Source organism: Antechinus flavipes, chromosome 5, assembly GCF_016432865.1.
Source record: "Antechinus flavipes isolate AdamAnt ecotype Samford, QLD, Australia chromosome 5, AdamAnt_v2, whole genome shotgun sequence".
NCBI classification, from domain to species: Eukaryota; Metazoa; Chordata; class Mammalia; order Dasyuromorphia; family Dasyuridae; genus Antechinus; species Antechinus flavipes.
In genome coordinates, this window is record NC_067402.1 from 110285050 (window position 1) to 110304503 (window position 19454).

The window sequence follows — 19454 nt, forward strand, 5'->3', positions numbered from 1 at the left end:
AAATAGAAAAAGATCAATAACTGGATTTTAAACCACATTTGTGTTCAAAGAATCCCATGTAATATGGAATATGATAAATAATTTAATTTCCTACTTCAGAAAATGTTAAAAGGACCAAATGAGATGTCATATGCGTGTGGCACAATGGCTCTAAAGAATAAGGACCCCCAGATTAGGATCCTGACCCTGAGGCCTCCTAGGTGTATGCTACAGGCTCCCTCCTCCTCTGCTACTACACAGACTATCTATATTCTCGGACTCTGCTTCTTACTCTAAAACTCTTTCTCTACCAGGTCCCAGAAACCTCCTCATCCTACAGCCATAGGTGATTAGTCTCCACGCTCCACTCCTGACATTCAAGACTTCCTTCCACTTCTTCCCTCTTATTCTTTTCAGTTTCTTTGTTGATATGTTGTCTTCTCCCATTAGAACATACCCTAAAGAGCAGGAGTTGTTATGTGGTAGTTTTTGCTTCTATATTTGTATTCTAGTGCTTAGCACAATGCCTGCCACATGGAAAGCATTAATAGATGCTTGCTGACTTCCCTATGCCACAGTGTTGTTTAAACGAAAGTTCTATGTAAAACCTCAGAGCTAAGTGGAGTTACTAAAATAACTGAGAGGCATCAGAGTGTGGCAGATAGAGCAGACTATGAAGCCAGGAAGTTACTCAAATACCATCTTTGATAGATATTAGTCATATGACTCCAGTCAAATCACATAACCTCACAAAATTTGGGGCAATTAGGTATTAACTTTCACTGGTAAAGGAAGCTTCTTCACCAAGTTCCTCGTACCAGCGAAAGCACAGATGTTCCTCTACCTAAGGCTGTGAAGGCTGGGGGTGGGGGTGGAGGGGAGAGGGAGGAGGAAGATAAGGTAACATGAAAAGGGAATAAGATGGAAGGAAATTCACAAATAGAAATTATAATCTGGAATGTGAATCACAGCTTTGTGATGACCAAGAACTGGAAATTGCAGGGATGCCCATCAATAGGGGTATAACTGAACAAATTAGGGCGTATGATTGTGATAGAATGTGTATGTGTGTACGTATGTATGTGTATATGTATGTATATATATATATATATATATATATATACATATATATATATATATATATTATATATATATATATATATATATATGCTATAAGAAATGATGAGTTCAAGGATCTTAGAAAGGCATGGGCAAACATGCACGAAATGATGAGGAATAAAGGAAGGAGAACACTATACAATAATAGCAATGCTATATATATAAATATATATATAATATGTAGATGCACATGTGTATATATATATATATATACATATATACACACACATATATATGTATATGTGTGTGTGTATATATATATATATATATATATATATATATATATATATATATATACACACATATATATATACATATATATATATATTTGTGTCTAAGGTAGCTGTCTCTAGAACAGGAAGGAGGAAGGGAAGAAAAAAATGAAAAAAATTTACATGATAATTTTGTTGTAAATTTGGAGGAAATAGAAAGTTGTACATTATAGATTTGCAGTTCCATGTAAAATCATCTCTTTTATTGTACTGTATTATAGAAATGCTTGTTTTGTTCTGTGAATTGAAGATAAAATAAATTTTAAAAAATAAACTTAATACTTAAACAAAAAGAATGTCAAATTTTATGAAAGGGCAGTTATGAACTAACTACACTAATCAGGCTTCATTTTCTCTGTACTTTTTCCCCTTTGACCCTTTTTCTTACAATAAGTCTACTCCAAACTATAGACAACACAACCATCTAGGTTGTTTCTGTTCTTCAAGGGAGAGATTTCTTTCTATACAAGCATTTCCCTCTCAGGATCAAGGACCTAAGCCAATCAGGCATGAAGAATGAAAAAATGAGACTCAGCATGCACAAGAGTTTGAGTCAGGAGCATTTTCCCTATTATGACACCCGGCAAATTCACAGGCAGAAAGTGACAAATCCTGAGGCAGTTCTCATTAGCTGCTAAATGAAGAAATATATCTTGATGCAACATGATGGTTGGCACTTAAATAAGGTTATCAAACAATTCACTAAGTAGATTTTATCAATACTTTCTTTATTGGTCTGGTCTCTAACTTGAAATTCAAGTTGATAAAATCTGATTATGAAGGCAGAGGGGAAGTGTGCTGAAAATACATCACAACTTATGAAATGTAATAATGAGTTAGGCCAGTGGTCCCTCCATATTAGTAAAGGAAGTTCTGTTATAACATGTGTTTCAAAAATGTGACTTTGTTCTGAACCAACTGATATATTAGGAAACATTTTGAGCAAAATTTGAGTTTCTATATGGGAAACATCGAGATGCAGACAACTGTACTACTTCACAGTAACTCATAAGCTACAGTCATCCTATGGACGCTTCCATAAGCACTCCTCAAGCCTTTGTAGAGGTAAAATGCCATATTTATTGTGTATTTTCTGGCACAGCAGGAGTTGGGAGAAGAGGAGAGTTGGCCCATAGCACTCCTGCTTCTGCCACAGTCTCTGGCTTGGAGTTGTGGCCTATCCTGCCTAACTAGTTCCTATGGCTCAGGGTACAGACACAATAGCAGCCCAGGATTATAGATTCGTATACTAATTATCATAGTATTAACGAATTTCATAACCATTTAACATTTATAAAACTGTGTGATTCTTTTTACTTGGTTCCTATCTTTAAAAAAAATACATATACATATGTGTACATATAGATAGATAGATAGATTATTAATGAAGTTTTTGAGCATTGCATCCCTAACCCCATCTTCTCCATAAGGTAGTATTTTGGAGGAACATAAGTTTTATTATAGCAGAACAGCTTATAATCTGCTGCAGGGTCCAGTGGAAGTGTGCTGGAAAATCCTATAGTTCCTTTCCATGATGAATGAATAGGAAAAAAAAAAAAATTTATTAAGTGCTTGCTGTGCAACAGGCCCGGTGCTAGTAGTGATAACAAATAAGTCAAACCATCTTTAAGGAGCTCATATTCTAACAAGGCAAGACACACACACAGACACAGACACACACAGAGAAGTCGTATTTTAGGAGAGGCAATTTTGGTTTAGGTAGCCATATCAATGTCGAATGCAGCCACAAATAGTGACCTTTTTTTCCAAGAAGTTTGATTTCTCTTTCCAAAGCAGGTGCTTAACAAATATGTATGAAATTGAATCTTACACTTGTGAAATTATATTTTCTAGCTAGTACTACAGCTCAAAGTAACAAGTTCTCTGTGTTCACTCTCTGAGTTATTAAAAAAAAAATTCTTTTTATTGAGGAGGCAGCTTAACATAGGGAAAAGAACACCCAAATGAATATCAGAAGACTTATGCTATGTGCTTTCTAAAAGTGTACACATTAAAACCTTCAGTTTCATTATGTGAAAATTAATAATATCTATACTATCTACACATCACAGAATGCTTGTGAGGAAAAATGCTTCACAAATGTGAATTGTGATTAGCCCCATCTCTGTCACTCATTTGGCTATATGACTTTGGGTGAGCTACAGAATCTCTATAGGTCCCTGTTTTCACATTTGTGAAATGACAGGTCAAGTAATAATCTCTTTATCTCAGCTTCCTCATCTATGCTAATGTAGAAAATGGACTAGGTAACAAATACCCTCTCATGCCTAAATCTATAATACTATGAGTAGTCAAGTCCTTTAATATTCTAAAATTATATAAATGTTATTTGTCTTTTCAAAATATCTTAGTATAAATATTCTGAAAATGGACTACAGTTTCAGAATATAGCTTTTCATCTATGTATCTCCTTGTTCATACTATTTATCCCCTTCTGTATTTGATTCTTGGGTATATTTAAAGCATATTTTCACTGTCACATGCAATCAAAAGTAGAGATTTAATCAAATGGAATCATAATCACTGAAGTTAAATTTGCTTGCTTCCCTCGATTGCTTTGATTCAAATTAACTAGTCATCTAAATTACTGTCAGGACCTTCCTGATTCCAAGTATGTCCAGGTGCTATATGCACTACTTGAGAATGGCTACAAAAAGCCACAAGGACAAATGCTTCTTGATTTGACCACAACACTCTTCTTCAACCATTCTTCTTTAAATGAAAGTAACCAATTCTACAAATATCTTAAAATTCATATCTTCAGATATAAAAGGAAAATGCTTATTGCAGAAAAGAAGGATGAAAGAAATACTATTATATTTGAATAGAAACAAGTCTCATGCTTGTTGCAGTTCTAAGGGAATCCTTACTAAATCTGTCTTTAGGTATATGTTTTAAGTTCACTCTAATGCTGTCCCTGAGCTGGGGAAAGAGGAAGGGGTATTAATACTACTTGTAATGTTCTAGTTGGTTTTCTGGAGATTTCTGGAGCAACCTTCCTTTCAACAGATTACTCACCACAAGAATAGCCAGGTGTTAAAGTCCAAATCCTTTACTGTCTCCTTGCCTGGGGCCCGGGCTAGCTTGGTCTCAGTGGAGGAAATGCAGGAGGACAGGCCAGTCATCACAGGGGTGTGAGATGGAGTGAATGTCTCTCCTGGCTTTGAGAACTTGAGCTCCCGCCTTCAGTCCTCTGTCTTCTCCAAGTCTGACCCGGGCTGAGTCTGTCCCTGAGTTTTGTGCTCTATTATAATTAGATCATTTACAATATACTGAGTATAAAGCAATCATTATATCACTAGGGAACCATTATTTGTGGTAAGATTAAATCAATCATACTCAACTTGAGAACGATTAATCACCAAGCTAAAGTAGATAACCATTGTCTTATCAATTCCACTGAGTTAGCACCTTGTAAGAATCCTTGTTTCAAATACAGAGTTCTGGCCCATAACTACTATTGGCCTGTTTCATCAAGGAAACAAAGTCAAGACAAGAAGCATTTGTTAAGCAAGCACATACTATGGACCAGTCACTATATTAAAGCACTAGAGACGCAATGAATGGCAAAAACAAAGTCCCTGCCCTCAAGGGGCTTACAATGTATGGGAGATAATCACTAAGACATTAAAGACATCAAATCCTTTCTGGGATGGGATACAAAATAGATCTACCTTATTTTGAATTGGATTCTGTGGTAAACCTGATTTTAATGAATCTTTGCCTAATAGCTTACATTCTATGAAACAATATGTTCCTTGGCATTAGTATAGCTTAAAAAGTGGATTATCAAGGTTATACACTTCTCTTTTAATCTATTGCTGGGAAGCTTGCTAACTTTACAAACCTAGGGCAAAGAGTAAGGGAAGAAACATAAAGGAAGTTACTTCTCCAAACAGAATAGCGGAGACTGGGATATAGTCTACACTATTCTTATTGATCATAGTAGAATGAGAAACCTTGTAACTGTTTTACTAAAATTCAAAACTTTATATGAATAAACTACATCCACAGTAGTCCCTTGATCTACTAATTTAGCATCCCATTAAAAAAAAAAAAAGGATACTAATAAGAGTTTGCTATCATCTGTACTTAATAAAAGCAAGGGGTTTTTTTGGGTTTGGTAAGATTTTTTTTTTGGAGGGGGAGGGCTTAGGACAGAGAGGATTGTGATCATGGTTTCTCCTTGTCTTAATGTTTACTCATTATTTCTCTCATTTCATGATCCCGAATCAATGTCACATTCACTGGAGTTGCAAGATTCCCTTTTTTTCCTTTTAAGAAAAACAAAATGTGCAACATGTGCCTTTTCCCAGACCTATAGTATCTCTCTAGTTCCCCAAAAAATTCATAAATCACTGACAATGGCTCAGACTATAATTCATGGGGGTACAGTGACCTCCAAGATTGCCAGGAATTTTCTAACCATTTATTTATTTTGAGTATCAACTCTCTATCAAACATTTCTAATCAGTTCTTTTCAGTAAGAAATATTTCCAAGGTAGATCACAGCTGAAATGTCACTCACTGAAGGTCTTTGCATTGAGTTCTAGTATAAAGGAATGAAATAATTAATTGAACCCTAGGAGAAACCAATCTATACATATGACAAAATTAAGGCCACATGTGCCATATTTTCATAATATAATACAAGAATAAAATTCCCCTGAATAAAATTATCTTATAATTTAAATATCCTTTGTTTCAATGCCTGAATCATATGCTATTTCTATTATTTCTAATTTCTACTCACCTCTGTGCCTTTTACATTAAGATACAATTATTTTCAAAAATTGGGATTACTCAACTATACATTTTCTTTTAAGCAATATATTTTCAATTTATAATTAGTCAATTTTTTGGTACAAAAATAATATACTTTAATAAAACAAATTATTTAAATGTTGAACTTTAATAATTCTATGATATCATTTTGAGTAGTCCCTTCATCAACACTGGTCACAACTCTTTCATACTTTTTGTCTAGTTCTTGTGTATGACTTCCCATGAAGCTTTTAGAAAGGAACAACCCATCACAATGAAGCCTTTCTACTCCATCTTTAAGTATATTGAGGGTAGTAATGTACCCCATCTCCTCTAGCTATCCCTTTTTTGTCTCTCATTCTTATTACATGACAGATCTATCTTGTTTTCCAGGGAACTCTATCCACAATAATGTCTTTTCTGTCATTTTTATACAGAAATCATTGCCAGAAAACATGGTGCAGCTACTTAGGAGCCCTATGCATCTTTCTATTCTATGTTGTATGTTCCAAGATTGGGATCTATAAAGGACCATACTATATAAGAGAATATATGGAAATATACTGCTATTAAAGAGACAGTCTTCTGTACCTGCAAACAAATTGGTACTGTACCATTTCCCAGATGCAATCAAATATATTCACTATTTATTAAGAATAAACAATGAAAGATAAGAATAGAATTAAAGACACAAAAACTCCAAAGTACAATATGGTATTGTTCTGCCAAGAAATATCAACTATTATAAATCACTGCCTAATCTAATCCTGTTTTTTAACTCCTAATCAGAAAATTCATCTTGAAGCTTTACTTAAAATCAGAATCTGACCAGGAAATGAGCCTCAAAGCTTTCAGTTTCTTTGATTTAAACTTTCAACTTGCTTGTAACTCTTCTAAAAGGAGGTTTTAGTTTGCTTCTTCAAGGTTCCTAATATGCTCTGGAGTATCCCACCTGATCTTTCTATATATAAATGAGAAATGGTTTTCTGCTCATATCAGGCAAGGTTTTAAACCACCTTATCTTGCAATCACAATATCCCTATTAGTTCTTATATCTTTAGCCATTCAGAGTTTAAAAAATAATAATAATAAAATAAGAAGAATGAAGTCCCCTGACTCTATGTAAAAATCCAATACAGATCTCTCTACAATTAGAAAGAATTTCCTTGGTAGCCACACTATTCATTTATTGAATTCCTCCTCAGCAAATGTCTAATCAACACTGAATAGATTTCTTTACTCAGGTATAGCAGATCTCTGGCCCTTTCTCAAAATCGTAATACTTTTTACTTTCAGAAAATTTCAAAATACATTTCAAGAAAACAAGTGATTTCCTCATGCACACACTAATCATGCCTTTAATTGTCTAGTCTACTTTCTCCATTTTCTATTGTTGGAAGATTGTATTGAACCCATAAGATAAATACTTCTCTACTTTTAAATCTTTTCTCAAGTCATTCTTAATTAAGTAATAATTTTAGAAATAAGGGCTCTTCCAAAACAGGAAATGCCAAAGTTGCTAGACTTACTTTGGAAACAAAGTAGTAATAAAAACAGCTTAAGCTTAGAGAAAATGATGTTAGAACTGTAAAGCCAGAGACAGGGCCTTTTAGGGACAATAGGAGGAAGGTGGTCCTGGCAGCACTGAGATGGAAACATCATATATGAATGTTTATTTTCATGGCAATAACAATATACAAAATTTTCTTCCAAAAAAGACACTGGTAATTGAAAGATGGCTGACAGAATCAGGATGGCATTGAAGCAAAAGGAAAGAGGGAGTACTTCTGCTGAAAACAGGGAACAGAAATTTTTAGAAACAAAAATTAATGAGTGATTCTCCTAACTGAGTGAAAACTGATTGAAAAAACTATCCTAACTCCAATGGAATTCAAAGCAAGATGATTCATACCTTGCTCTCTTATGTGTTTCCAGCAAAAGAACATGCAACATTAACTTCCTTTACATAAAGACAGATGCAAACATGGATGTAATGCATCACAACCAGATTGTATTTAATGAGATTATGTTCTACAATGATTCCCTCAAGGAAAAATTACTATATTTGGATCTATTTTGAAGCTCTTTCATAGGTGGAAATTTAAAGGTTTTGTATTTCATGTGTTGTTCGGTTTCTCTAAAGGCTAAAATAAGGAAAGAATCATTCTTAGAGTAAGATTACTAACAGGATTCCTTTAGCTGTATTACAATGTGCCAGATTTAGGGGATTTAATTATTTATAAAAGCAAGGGTTATTTATTCACATAAGAAACAAAATTGATAAATCTGAAGAATCATGAATATAAGCTTCTCACAACTATAATTCTGACAATGTAGACTAGCAAACTAACCTTAAATATCCATTATTAGTCAATTCTCAAATCAAACAAGCAGACACAGTCCATCAAGCTAAATTGGGTAGTATCATAATACTATAGGAAACTGGATCGAAATTATCAGTTGCAATGGAAAATCTAAAGAATTTAAATTCCAATCTCTCAGAGAAAAATGTACAAGATCTTCATTATTTTATGTGTTCACAGGTTTTTCTGATAACAAAAGTGAGAGTTGTACATTTTACAAAATGCGATCATATTACTGACCAAAAACCATGGTAAACAATTTGTTCACTAGTTAGTGTCCAATGTGTCCTACCAATAAGAGCCATTTTAAATACTAACAAACTAATAAAAATAACTGCTGACTCATTCCTTGTACTGGAACATTTATTATTTCCTGGGGCAGTCTACTGAAAATCCACTTGTGAAAGATACCACGTTTTTAAGGGCACTGTAATGAGTTCTGTGAAAAAGCTATCGATCTATGCACCTCTGTTTTATTTCCAATATATATATTTTAGTAATGTATTTCCCTATGAAAGCTCAATACAGTTACCTAGGGACATAGAGTAAGAGGGTAAATAGTAAGCCAATGCATGGGAGTTTTTGTTAATAGGGAAACAAATAGGTCTTTGTCAAAATTCAATCAATAAGGAGAAGTCAGGGCAGTGAAGGGAAAGCAAAATCAAATTCAAAATCCTTCTCCAGTTTCTCCTCATTACAAAATGAATGACCTAAGTTGGGAGTGTCCAATACTGATTACTATCTACTGCCAGTGACTGATTAATTCAGACTTTTGAAAATTTATTTTAATTTTTTAGCCCCTGTTCCTACCATTCTAATTACTTCTCTCTTCCTCCTTCCTCCCCACCCTATTCCACCCCACCCCACCCCCACCAAAAAAAAGAAAAAAAGTTTTCAGGAAAATTAATGTCTGAAATAGTTTTAATAACATTCAAAATAGTGAACCAAAAATGTGAAAGGAAGAAAAACTTTGTTTCAAAATCTTGAGTACTTAATGAAAATTTTTAGGGAACTCGGGCTTTTAGACTGCATATATGAATTTAAAAAAAAGAAATATTTATTCATTTGAAGTCTCACAATTCAGAAGCTGAAACAATCCAACTCAATAGCATTTCTGAAGTCCTTACTAAGTGCCAAGAACTGAATGAGAATAGAGAAGCAAAGACCCCACAGTAATGAACTAGCTTGCATTTTCTTAAAAAAGGTTACAATGAGATAATTAGATATCACAAGCTGACCTATACTGAGAGGAAATTAACCCCTCCTTTCCACATACTTAAAGACTTCCTAGCAAACAGGACCTATTCTGCATTTAAGGGTTCTTTTATTTTTTTTTTAATCCCCTTCCCCTTCCCATGCCCTTCCTCCTTCCTTTTTCCTTCCTTCCTCCTTTCCTCCCCCTCTTTCTATTTTTCTTCTTCCCTGTTTATTTTTTGCATGGCTGACTCCAGGATTATACATACACTCCCAGTCTCTCCCAGAGGACTCTGCATTAATCAGGGATAAAGGTACAACCTAATTAGGATCTGCATTTTTCCCTTGATGTCTTTTTCTTTTTCCCTATACAACAGGATTGTCTTTCTAAATCCTGTTAGCTATACTGTGTAACTGAAGCTCTTGGGTCTCCTATTGATAGATTCCTGAAATAGCTTGGATCTTGGACATATAACACTTCTTAATTATCAAAGAGGACTTACTTTGGTTATTTAGGAGTAGAATTTATTTTGTTTTCCTAATGTACATCCTCCTTGATTTCATCTAGAAATAAGATGATTGGCTGGCCCACATGCAGACCTAAAATTACTTGTTTTTATAATTATTACTTTGGATATATTGTGAGAAATAATGAAATTACAGAATCTGAAATAGAGAAGTAGCCTAAGAGATTATAAAATGAAACTCCATAATCTGAAGGATTAATCTAAAACCAAGAAAGAATGCAAGTTAGTGGCAGACACTTAGGTAAAACCAAAGTGTAAAAGACCTTTAGGTCATACAGATTTTCTCACCCACGAGGACTTCAATAAATTCATTTTCTGGCCCACACATACCTTGGCTGGTTCTCCAAAGAGAGGTTCTCCCCTCTCTGGTAGCCATTGTCTGCTACCTGAGTCGTGGACCTCTTAACAATTTGCTTTAGTTCTTGTTCCAGGCGTTCCTTGATAGCCTTAACTGTTTCTGGGATCTTCCTCAGTTTGGCTAGCCCCTTGATGAGAATGCCCATAAAGAGGTTACTATTCTCTTCTGGATCCAGCTCCAAATCTTCCTTGATGTCTTGCAGGTTCAATTCTCTGACTGAAAACACACAAAATATCAAATGTAAAAAATAGAGTATTAACACAGAGGTAATCCTCAACAAACAAGCTGGTTATTTTTCCATATTTCTTTAGAAGGAATAAGGTATGAACTAAAGAAGATGTTGCTCCTTAAAAATATAACATTCATATCCCTATTTGCATCATCTCAACCAATGAAGAATGAAAGGCAGAAAACATTTATTATAATTATACAAAGCTGGCAAGTCTGCCACAGGGAATCTTCAATTGCCTACCTTGCCACTTCATTTGTCTTGTCAACAGATTAAGAAAATTAAGCATTCTCAGATAGACAGGAGGCTCTGGTGGGTAGTTTTTGGATCAGGTAGACAGTAGCCAGCAGGCCCATGTTTCCTTCTCTCTTGAGCTCTGCCTCAGCCCTCAGCTTTTCCAAGAAAGGGAACAAATAGGCTGTCTGAGGAGTGGGTAGAGACAGGGAAGGGGCATGGTGTACTGAATCTGGTCTGAGGATCTTCTTGCATTTCTATGATCCCATGATAAGTGATGATCATGGTTGAGGGTAGTAGGGTTGTGATGGCGAGTTATGGCAAGATGGGAAGAGGTAATTTGGGGGTTAGGGGAAAGAACAATCGATTTTTTAAAATCACCTTTTGTTTTGTTTTGTTTTTTTAATAAAAAATAGAGAGAAAAAAAGAAAATTAAGCATTCTCACTGTAAGCTTTGGAGGAAAGTCAGTAACCTAAATTCAACTAATAGAGCAGACCTTAGGACAATGAAAAAGACAATGAATATTTTAAAAAGCACATAAATAATTAAAATTTAAAATAGCAGAGAAAATGCAATGGAAGAGCTAATTCTAGTACACTCTAAGTCAATGGACTTCAGAAAGAGAAAAGCTTTCAGGGAAGAGAAATAAGAAAGTGAAATTTCTTAAAAACCTTTTTTTTTCTTTCTTTTGAACACATATATATAGTACAAATGATCTCACAGCTTTGCTGATGCTGATGAAAGATCTCTCTGAATAACTGTCACTAGGCAAAAATCCTACAGTAAGAATAAAAGTAGTAGTAGTCTAGAAATGACAAATGTCTTTCCAGAATGAACAAAAAAGAAAGTAATAAAGAAGAGTGAAAACTGGAGTCATATATAGTAACTTCTTTTTCTTACATTTCCAACCTCCCTTCAGTAAGCTGTTTGGAAAGCCTCAGATTTCTGAGGCTCACAGAATGCACTGTTTTTTAAAAACGAAGTTTCATTGAATTGATACCTTTTATCTTGACACAGTAGTAATTTCTCATCTCTTCCTTTCAATACCAGATCTTTTCTTGTGACCAAGAAAAATAATTAACCAAAAGCATCCAATAGAGACCATAGCTGACAATGCATATGATGTTTTGTAACATTAGTCACTCAGTTCTCTGCCATGAAGGAAAACATATGTTTCACCAATTCTTCTTCAGAACCTTCATTGGTTTTTCCATTCCTCAGAGCTCAACCTCCTTTTAGTGACTTACACTTTGTATTCCTGTGAAACCTACACAGTATACCAGGGCCATGCCAGGACACTGAATCATTTCCATTTGAATTGTCTTAGGAAGATTCTGAAATCTGGCAGGAGAATGTATCAGACAATGAGGTCTTTTCTTAAACTAAATTGCCAAGCATTCCAATTCTACTGCTGAGAGCACAACTTTTTTAGGTTGGCCATATTGTTCAAATGTCAAAAGCATGCTTGCCAAAAAAATTATTTTATGGAGAATTCACACGGCAAGCATTTACAAGATGGTCTGTTGGAGACAGGAAACAAAGAAGAGCCAAGAAGAAGTGGCGACCTGTGAGTAAACTCTGATACGGTTAGCTAAAACATTGTGAACAAACAATAAGTCCTAAATTCCTGAGACAAGATAACGAGTGTGCCCCAGGAAGTCGGCCATATCCGCCCTGGAACTAGATAACAAGTATGCCCCAGGAGGTCAGCCATACCCGTGTTCTGACATTCTTCTCTTTACATTGCCGCCACCCCCCCACCCAGAAAACGCAGGCAGTCAAACCATATATAACTAAGCTCCTTTTTTCAATAAACGAGACCTTTTTCCACCGCAATGTAGTCTCCCTCCTCCTTCTCTCCCATTTCTCTTGCAGGTCTTAGTCGTTCCTCGACACCCCACGAATTACTAGGTCCCGGTGGACGGGACAATGGTCAGAAAAGGTGATACAAGGAACTCTTAAGGTCTCTCTTAAGAACTTTAGAATTGAATGTATCATATGGGAGACACTGGCACAGGACTGCCCAACATGGTATGCCCTCATCAAAAGATGCTGTGCTCTAAGAGCAAAACTGAGAACTGAAATAGCTCAGGAGAAACACACGATATGCAAAGTTAAAGAAGTCATCCCAAATGTTTACAGGGACTATTTGTGTCCAACGTGTGCCAGAGCATTCTGAGCTCATATTGGTCTTATCAGACACAGTTGGACACATTGTAATTCAAATCTAACATAGTGATGTCATTTGGTCCTCTCTAAGAATGAAGGACCCCCAACAAATTAACCGTGACTAACATTTATACAATATTTGCAATGTTGCAGTTATTGTGTATCTTCCTTCATCTCTTTGTTTCATTTATTTTACTCAGTATTAGTTAATACAAATTTTTCCATGTTTTTCTGAATTCCTCAATTTGTCATTTGCCAAACAATGGACACTATCTTTCTTACTAATTCTTTGACTTTCACGAAAGCCAGAAAGCACAAGACTATAAAAAGTAAGCTTCTATTTAATGTAATGGGAAGGCACTGAATAGCTCCTAATATCTCAAATATATAGGTGAAAGTCTTTGTTTAAGTAAAGCCCCTAAAAGTTTCTATAGTTATATGCTTCAAATAGTACTATAATACATTTTTATTTATGTTGCCCATAGTAAACAAACATTTATCCTTGACCTATTTACTTATCACGTATTCATGTCTTGTAGGATTTTTAAACAAGAATCTTTATCAGGGTTATCTTTCTTAGATAGCAAAACCCTGGAAGGTACTTTAATTAAGCCTCTCTCAACATAATCTTAAGAACTTGACAACTTAAGAAACAAAGAGAATAAGAATTTATTAAATGCTTACTATGTACTAGATACTATGCTAAATGCTTTACACAAATTATAACATTTGATCCTTACAAAAACCCTAAGAAGTAGATGTCTTATGATCTGCATTTTATCCCTAGGAAACTGAGGCAGGCAAAGATTTGCTCAGGGTCACAAAGCTAGTCTTCATGAGTCTACAAACTAGTATGAAATAAAAAAGTCACAAAAAAAATAGTTACATCCACTGGCAATACCTGTGTTTTCCCTCTTGCAATTTCTCAAATCAGAAATTCTAAGCAGACCCAAAGTTCTTCTGTTATGCCACAGTTTTCTTTAACTGTCCTGACTCAGTTTCCCTGTCTCAGTTTCCTTAACTGTTCTGTCTCTGACCCAGTAAAACTAAGGATTATTCGCTCTCGGGTTATGAATTAGCAAGATAAAAGAGTAGATCTCCTGATTCTTTTATGGATTTACAATATTCCTTTAGAATATTCCAAGATCAACCCATGATATCCTTACTTCTTTGTCTCTGGAATTTTTAGGTTTTATGGCTTCCCCTCCCTGATAAAAAACTTTCCCTCCCTTTCTCTTCTTTGTCTCCAAAAAGGTATTTAAGAAGTTGGGGTTCCTTCATTCATTGCTGGAGAATGGCGGCTGGCAGCTGTATGCTGGACACTGGATTCTTTGGGTCCTCCAGCCCTGGGACCAATATGGATTCCTTGGTCCCAGTATACTTATCTCTGTCTGACTGGATAATCTGAGACGAGAGTCCTGTCCAGTCAATCTTACTCTCCCATTAATAAAATATTAAAAACTCTCTAATCTCTCTCCTGCCTCAGTTTCTCCGGCATTACACTTCACCAATGAAAAAATGAAAGGAGGAAGAAAAGTGAAATGAGAGACTCCAAGTCGACTCTGACAATGACGGGCTCCATCCTTGTGACCTCGTGATGTCAGCTGGGGTCAGGTCTCATTTCTTATTCTCTTCCACTTCAGTTGGTCTATGTGGCCTAATGGAGAGGGCACTATGTTTGTAGTCGAAAGGTAAAGACTGAAATTGGAGATCAAGGGCCCTGCCCAGTATAGTCTGGCTTAATACTCTCTCTTAAGCAATACTTATAAAGCTGTCCCAATTCACCAAACATTTATTAATAGCTTATTGCATCTGGGGTACCAGAAAATAGTAAGTTTAGAAATGACATGGGTGAGGGAATCAAAAAACTCGAACTGTAAAGAATCCTCAGGGTTACCAGCCCAACTCTCTCATTTTACATACAAACAAAGAGAGGCCCAGAAAAATTAAATGACCTTCCAAAGGTCCCAGAGGTGGCTAGCAGGAGGGGCAGGATCTAGCCCTGAAGCTGAAAATCTACAGTCAGGGCTTTTTCTACTGGAACACATGGCCTCTGTGGTCCCTCTCACAGTTTCCATTAAAGTAGGTCACAGAACAAACACTCTGTTCCCTCACAAGATGTTAAAAGTAAAACACAATTGGAAAATTCTCACTTAATAATATTCAATCAACAAGTATTAATTGAAAACCTATTTTGTGCCAGGCACTATGCTGAGCTCTGGGGACAAAAGCAGGCTAGGATGGGGGTACCAGGAAAGGATTCATGCAGAAAAAAAAAGACTTCAGCCAAATCCTGAAGGACTTAGGACTCAGCTGAAATATGAGAGCATTCCAGGCAAGGGGATAGTTGGGGCAAATTCTCTGTCCAGCCAGGATGGGGTCCTTTGTGTGAGAAGCAACAAGATGACCAGTTTGGCTAAGACCACAGGGAGAGAGTCATGTACGTTCTACTATACCATATTCCTCCAGCTCCCCTCTACCTGAATGGTCATATTCTCATTCTCTCTCTCTCTCTCTCTCTCTCTCTCTCTCTCTCTCTCTCTTAATTAAAGCTTTTTATTTTCAAAACATATGCACAGATAATTTTCAATATTCACCCTTGCAAAACTTTGTGTTCCAAATTTTCTCCTTCCCTTCCCCCATTTCACCCCTAGACAGCAAGTAATCTAATTCATGTTAAACATGCAATTTGTCTATACATATTTCCACAATTATCTTGCTGCACAAGAAGAATCAGATCAAAAACCAAAAAGAAAGAAAATAAAAAGCAAGGAAACAACAACCAAAAAAAGTGAAAAAAAGTTGTGGCACAGTCAGTCCCCAAAGTCTTCTCTCTGGCTCTAGATGGCTCTCAATGGTCATATTCTCAAACAAGATAGTCAACAATATCAAATAATGCAGAAAAGGTAAACTGAAGATGCTTGGGAGCTTTGACATGAGAATGGAAGCAGCTCAAGTAAATGTAATCATCAAGATCTCCACTGTCCCATCCTATAGCAGATGGTCAAGACAAATTCCATCTCCCCAGAGTTTTAAGACATATTCTCTCTCATGCTATATGAAGAGAATCTTAAGTATCTTGGACCACAAAATTCTGAAGATAGAAATCCCATCTTAGAACAAGGCTTTATGAAATAAAATGTAAGCCAAAATCACAGCTGTGAAAGAAGACAGTTAAATAAGCACTGTAACAAGTCATTTGATTTGTGTTCTCTAAAGGTTTTATTATTGCTTAACCTTTGCCAAAACCAAAAAGAAAAGAAGCAAGGCCTTCAGTTTCATTACAGTCATATTCACAGTGATCCCAATAGGAGTTTGAATAAAATGAATAAAGAAACCACAAATAAAATGCCTGTGTGCCCTGGGAGTAATTGCTCAGTTTAAATGTTTCAAAGGCAGTTTGCCAAATGAAAAAATATATTGTGGGTCCAATGATTTAAACCAACAAATTGCTACTATTACTGGCTTTCCCCCCACACTTTTCCATCTTTTCCATCCAATTTATGTTTGAATTACTCTATCTAAATTAGACACTAGTTTCTCCCTCGCATTGCAAACACAATGTCAGACAAGACAATGCAAGAGAAAACCCTGATAACTGAATGAAGTGGTTACTCTCAATGAAAAGTCTTTCTTAGAACTCTGCAACAGAACAAGACATCTGAAAAAGGGCCATTTTCAAGCAATCAAGATTTTCATTTAATTCATAATAGTCTAGAAGAGCTATTCTGTCATCGGATCTGCAGTTGGAAGATATAAATGTCTCTTGTAATGGATGACACCCTCATGTTTGCTCTTTTATACTCTTAAGGAAAAAACTTTAAGGCCTCTTGTTAAAAGTCCAGCTTGTAAGAGAGTCCTACCTTGTACAAGAGTAAGCTTTGTGGGCTTACTCTTCACTACTAAAAATGATACCAAATTGCTGCCATTTATCATAGTATATTTCATTAGTCCCAAGACTGTACATGTACCCAGTAAAATGTTATACCGTTCTTTGCTTGATTTATGGCATCCCAAATTATACCCTTTTGTTGGCACTAATCCTCTTAGACAAGATGATGCAGATTAATAGGATCTTAAAATCTAGGAATTTGATGAAAGGCTTTACCTGCTTCAATTCCAGAGTCTCTAATCCATCCACATTGCTATGTGAAGACAATTTTAGACAGAACAGGAGCCACACTGAAAATTTTTTACCTTTCTTTTGCATCTCTTCAATGTCTCCTCTTTCTTTTCCTCACAGAAAAATCCAAGAACACCAGTCTACAAAGAGTTATCTCTTGGGAAAAGAAGACTTATTTTGCGTAACTCCACAGATAGCTTCCATTATGGTCCCCAGTATGGTGAACCATCATTTGGACCTTTCAGAGACTTTCATGATAAAAGGAAAACAGATGCTAAAATCATAGAATTGTTATGGTCTCTACCAAAAGAATCAAAATTAACGGCAAACTTTAAGGGCTTAAAGAAAAACTTACCATCAAAAGAGAATAGAAGCTTCCTTATTAAAAAATACATAAGATAAAAATACTACCATTTAACTGAATTATGCAGTTACTGCCACTATTACCATTTGAAATTTGGTGTTCGTAAAGTACTTTTCATTTGCAATGTTTCCCAATTATTTTTTTTTATCAATAATAAGAAGTTTTTTATTTCACTTGGAAGCTTTTTAGGATTTTTAAATAGAATCATTTGCAGTGGCTTAGCAATAAATATAATTGATGACCTGTCTGAGCTAAAATGTGATAATCTACATTAGACAAAGGCATTAGTGTAACTAACACCTGGGAATAAAAACCCAAAGTAGGGAGAGAAGCCTATTTAAATTTAGAAATAGATCTTTGGTCTAATTTTAAAACTATATAAGGTTGCAAACAGTAGAATAAACTCCACCATAAGGTAAAATACTTTTCTTGATTCCAAAATAGAGGCAATAGCAATCCTTTTAAAGTTACATAATAATATGTTTTTAAAAGAACTAGTTTGGAATATTTTATTAAAAATATTTATGAGAACATAGTAAAGAGAAAAGCTGCTATTTTATTTATATATACTTTTCAACAATAAAAAATGAATACTGTATAGCCCCTCTCTCTATGGAATTATTTGGGGAAGATGCTTCTATTTACACTTCTCTGAACTCTCTATAGGAGTGGCAATATTTTCCCCCACACTGTGTAAAATGAGATACTAAGAGCGTTCCTTCATGGATGAAAATACTTGTAGTGCTTTGAAATAGGAGAGAGGTACTCAATAAAGATAGGAAAAATGGATACTAATGCAAGTCAGTAAATGATACATATAAATATAAAGAATAATTTTTTAGAATTTTCATCTGGATTTTAGGCACCCGTATATTTCTTTGTAGAGATAGCTGAATGGAACAATGGATATAGTATCAGCCCTGAAGCCAGGAAGACTTCTTCTTTTCTTGGGTTCAAATCTAGCCTCAGACACTCAATAATCACTAACTCTGTCTACCTCAGTTTCCTTATCTGTAAAATCAGATGGAGAAGGAAATGGCAAAGCCCCCTCCAGCATCTTTGCCAAGAAAATCCCAAATAGGGTCACAATAAGTTGGACATGACTGAAAAACAAAAATATTTCTTTGTACATGAAGTTGCAAGTTTTTATTAAGCTTAAAGAGGCATAAGAAAATTTTATCTTGAAATAAGGGATCATTGAATAGTTATTCAAAAAAGGAATAATCCAAATTACTTTATAAAAATATGGTTATTATACATATAAAGTTTCATATCAACTAAACTGTCACTATATATATATATATACATATATAGATATAGATATAGATATCTCTGGATCTAAGATACCTCATCCACTTACTATTTCAGAGGCAATTTACTCTACAATTCTATCCCCTCTTTTTTCCTCCAAGACTTCATGCTCTCAAATCAAATTCCCTTACTTCTCTTTAGATTTTCCTTCCACTTTTTTAAAAAACATATATATCTAAAAGATGCCTTTGTCTCTAAAGCACAAGTATCGTGGGGTCAGGAAGAGAAATACCTTTCCTCCTATTGATTAAATGCTTCCTCTTGTGACAAAGAAAAGCAAAGAAGCAAAAAAGTTCAGTACCATGACCACATCTGCTGGCGTATATAATATTCTGCACTATCACCACCACCTGCCCCTTCTCCCACCCCCCCCATCCCTGACAGGTCTTTTTTTTCCTAGGAGGAGGATGTTTCATTTAATAAGAC

General features: G+C 35.3%; 1 protein-coding gene across 4 annotated transcripts in view; it reads right to left on the bottom strand.

The window, feature by feature from the left end:
- EXOC4 (exocyst complex component 4) overlaps window positions 1-19454 on the bottom strand; it is a 931688-nt gene that overhangs the window by 815821 nt on the left and 96413 nt on the right. For all 4 annotated transcript variants that reach the window (XM_052001552.1, XM_052001551.1, XM_052001550.1 and 1 more), the window contains exon 6: window positions 10570-10813. In XM_052001552.1, the coding sequence (XP_051857512.1) occupies window positions 10570-10813 (244 nt within the window). The remainder of the gene's footprint in view (window positions 1-10569; window positions 10814-19454) is intronic.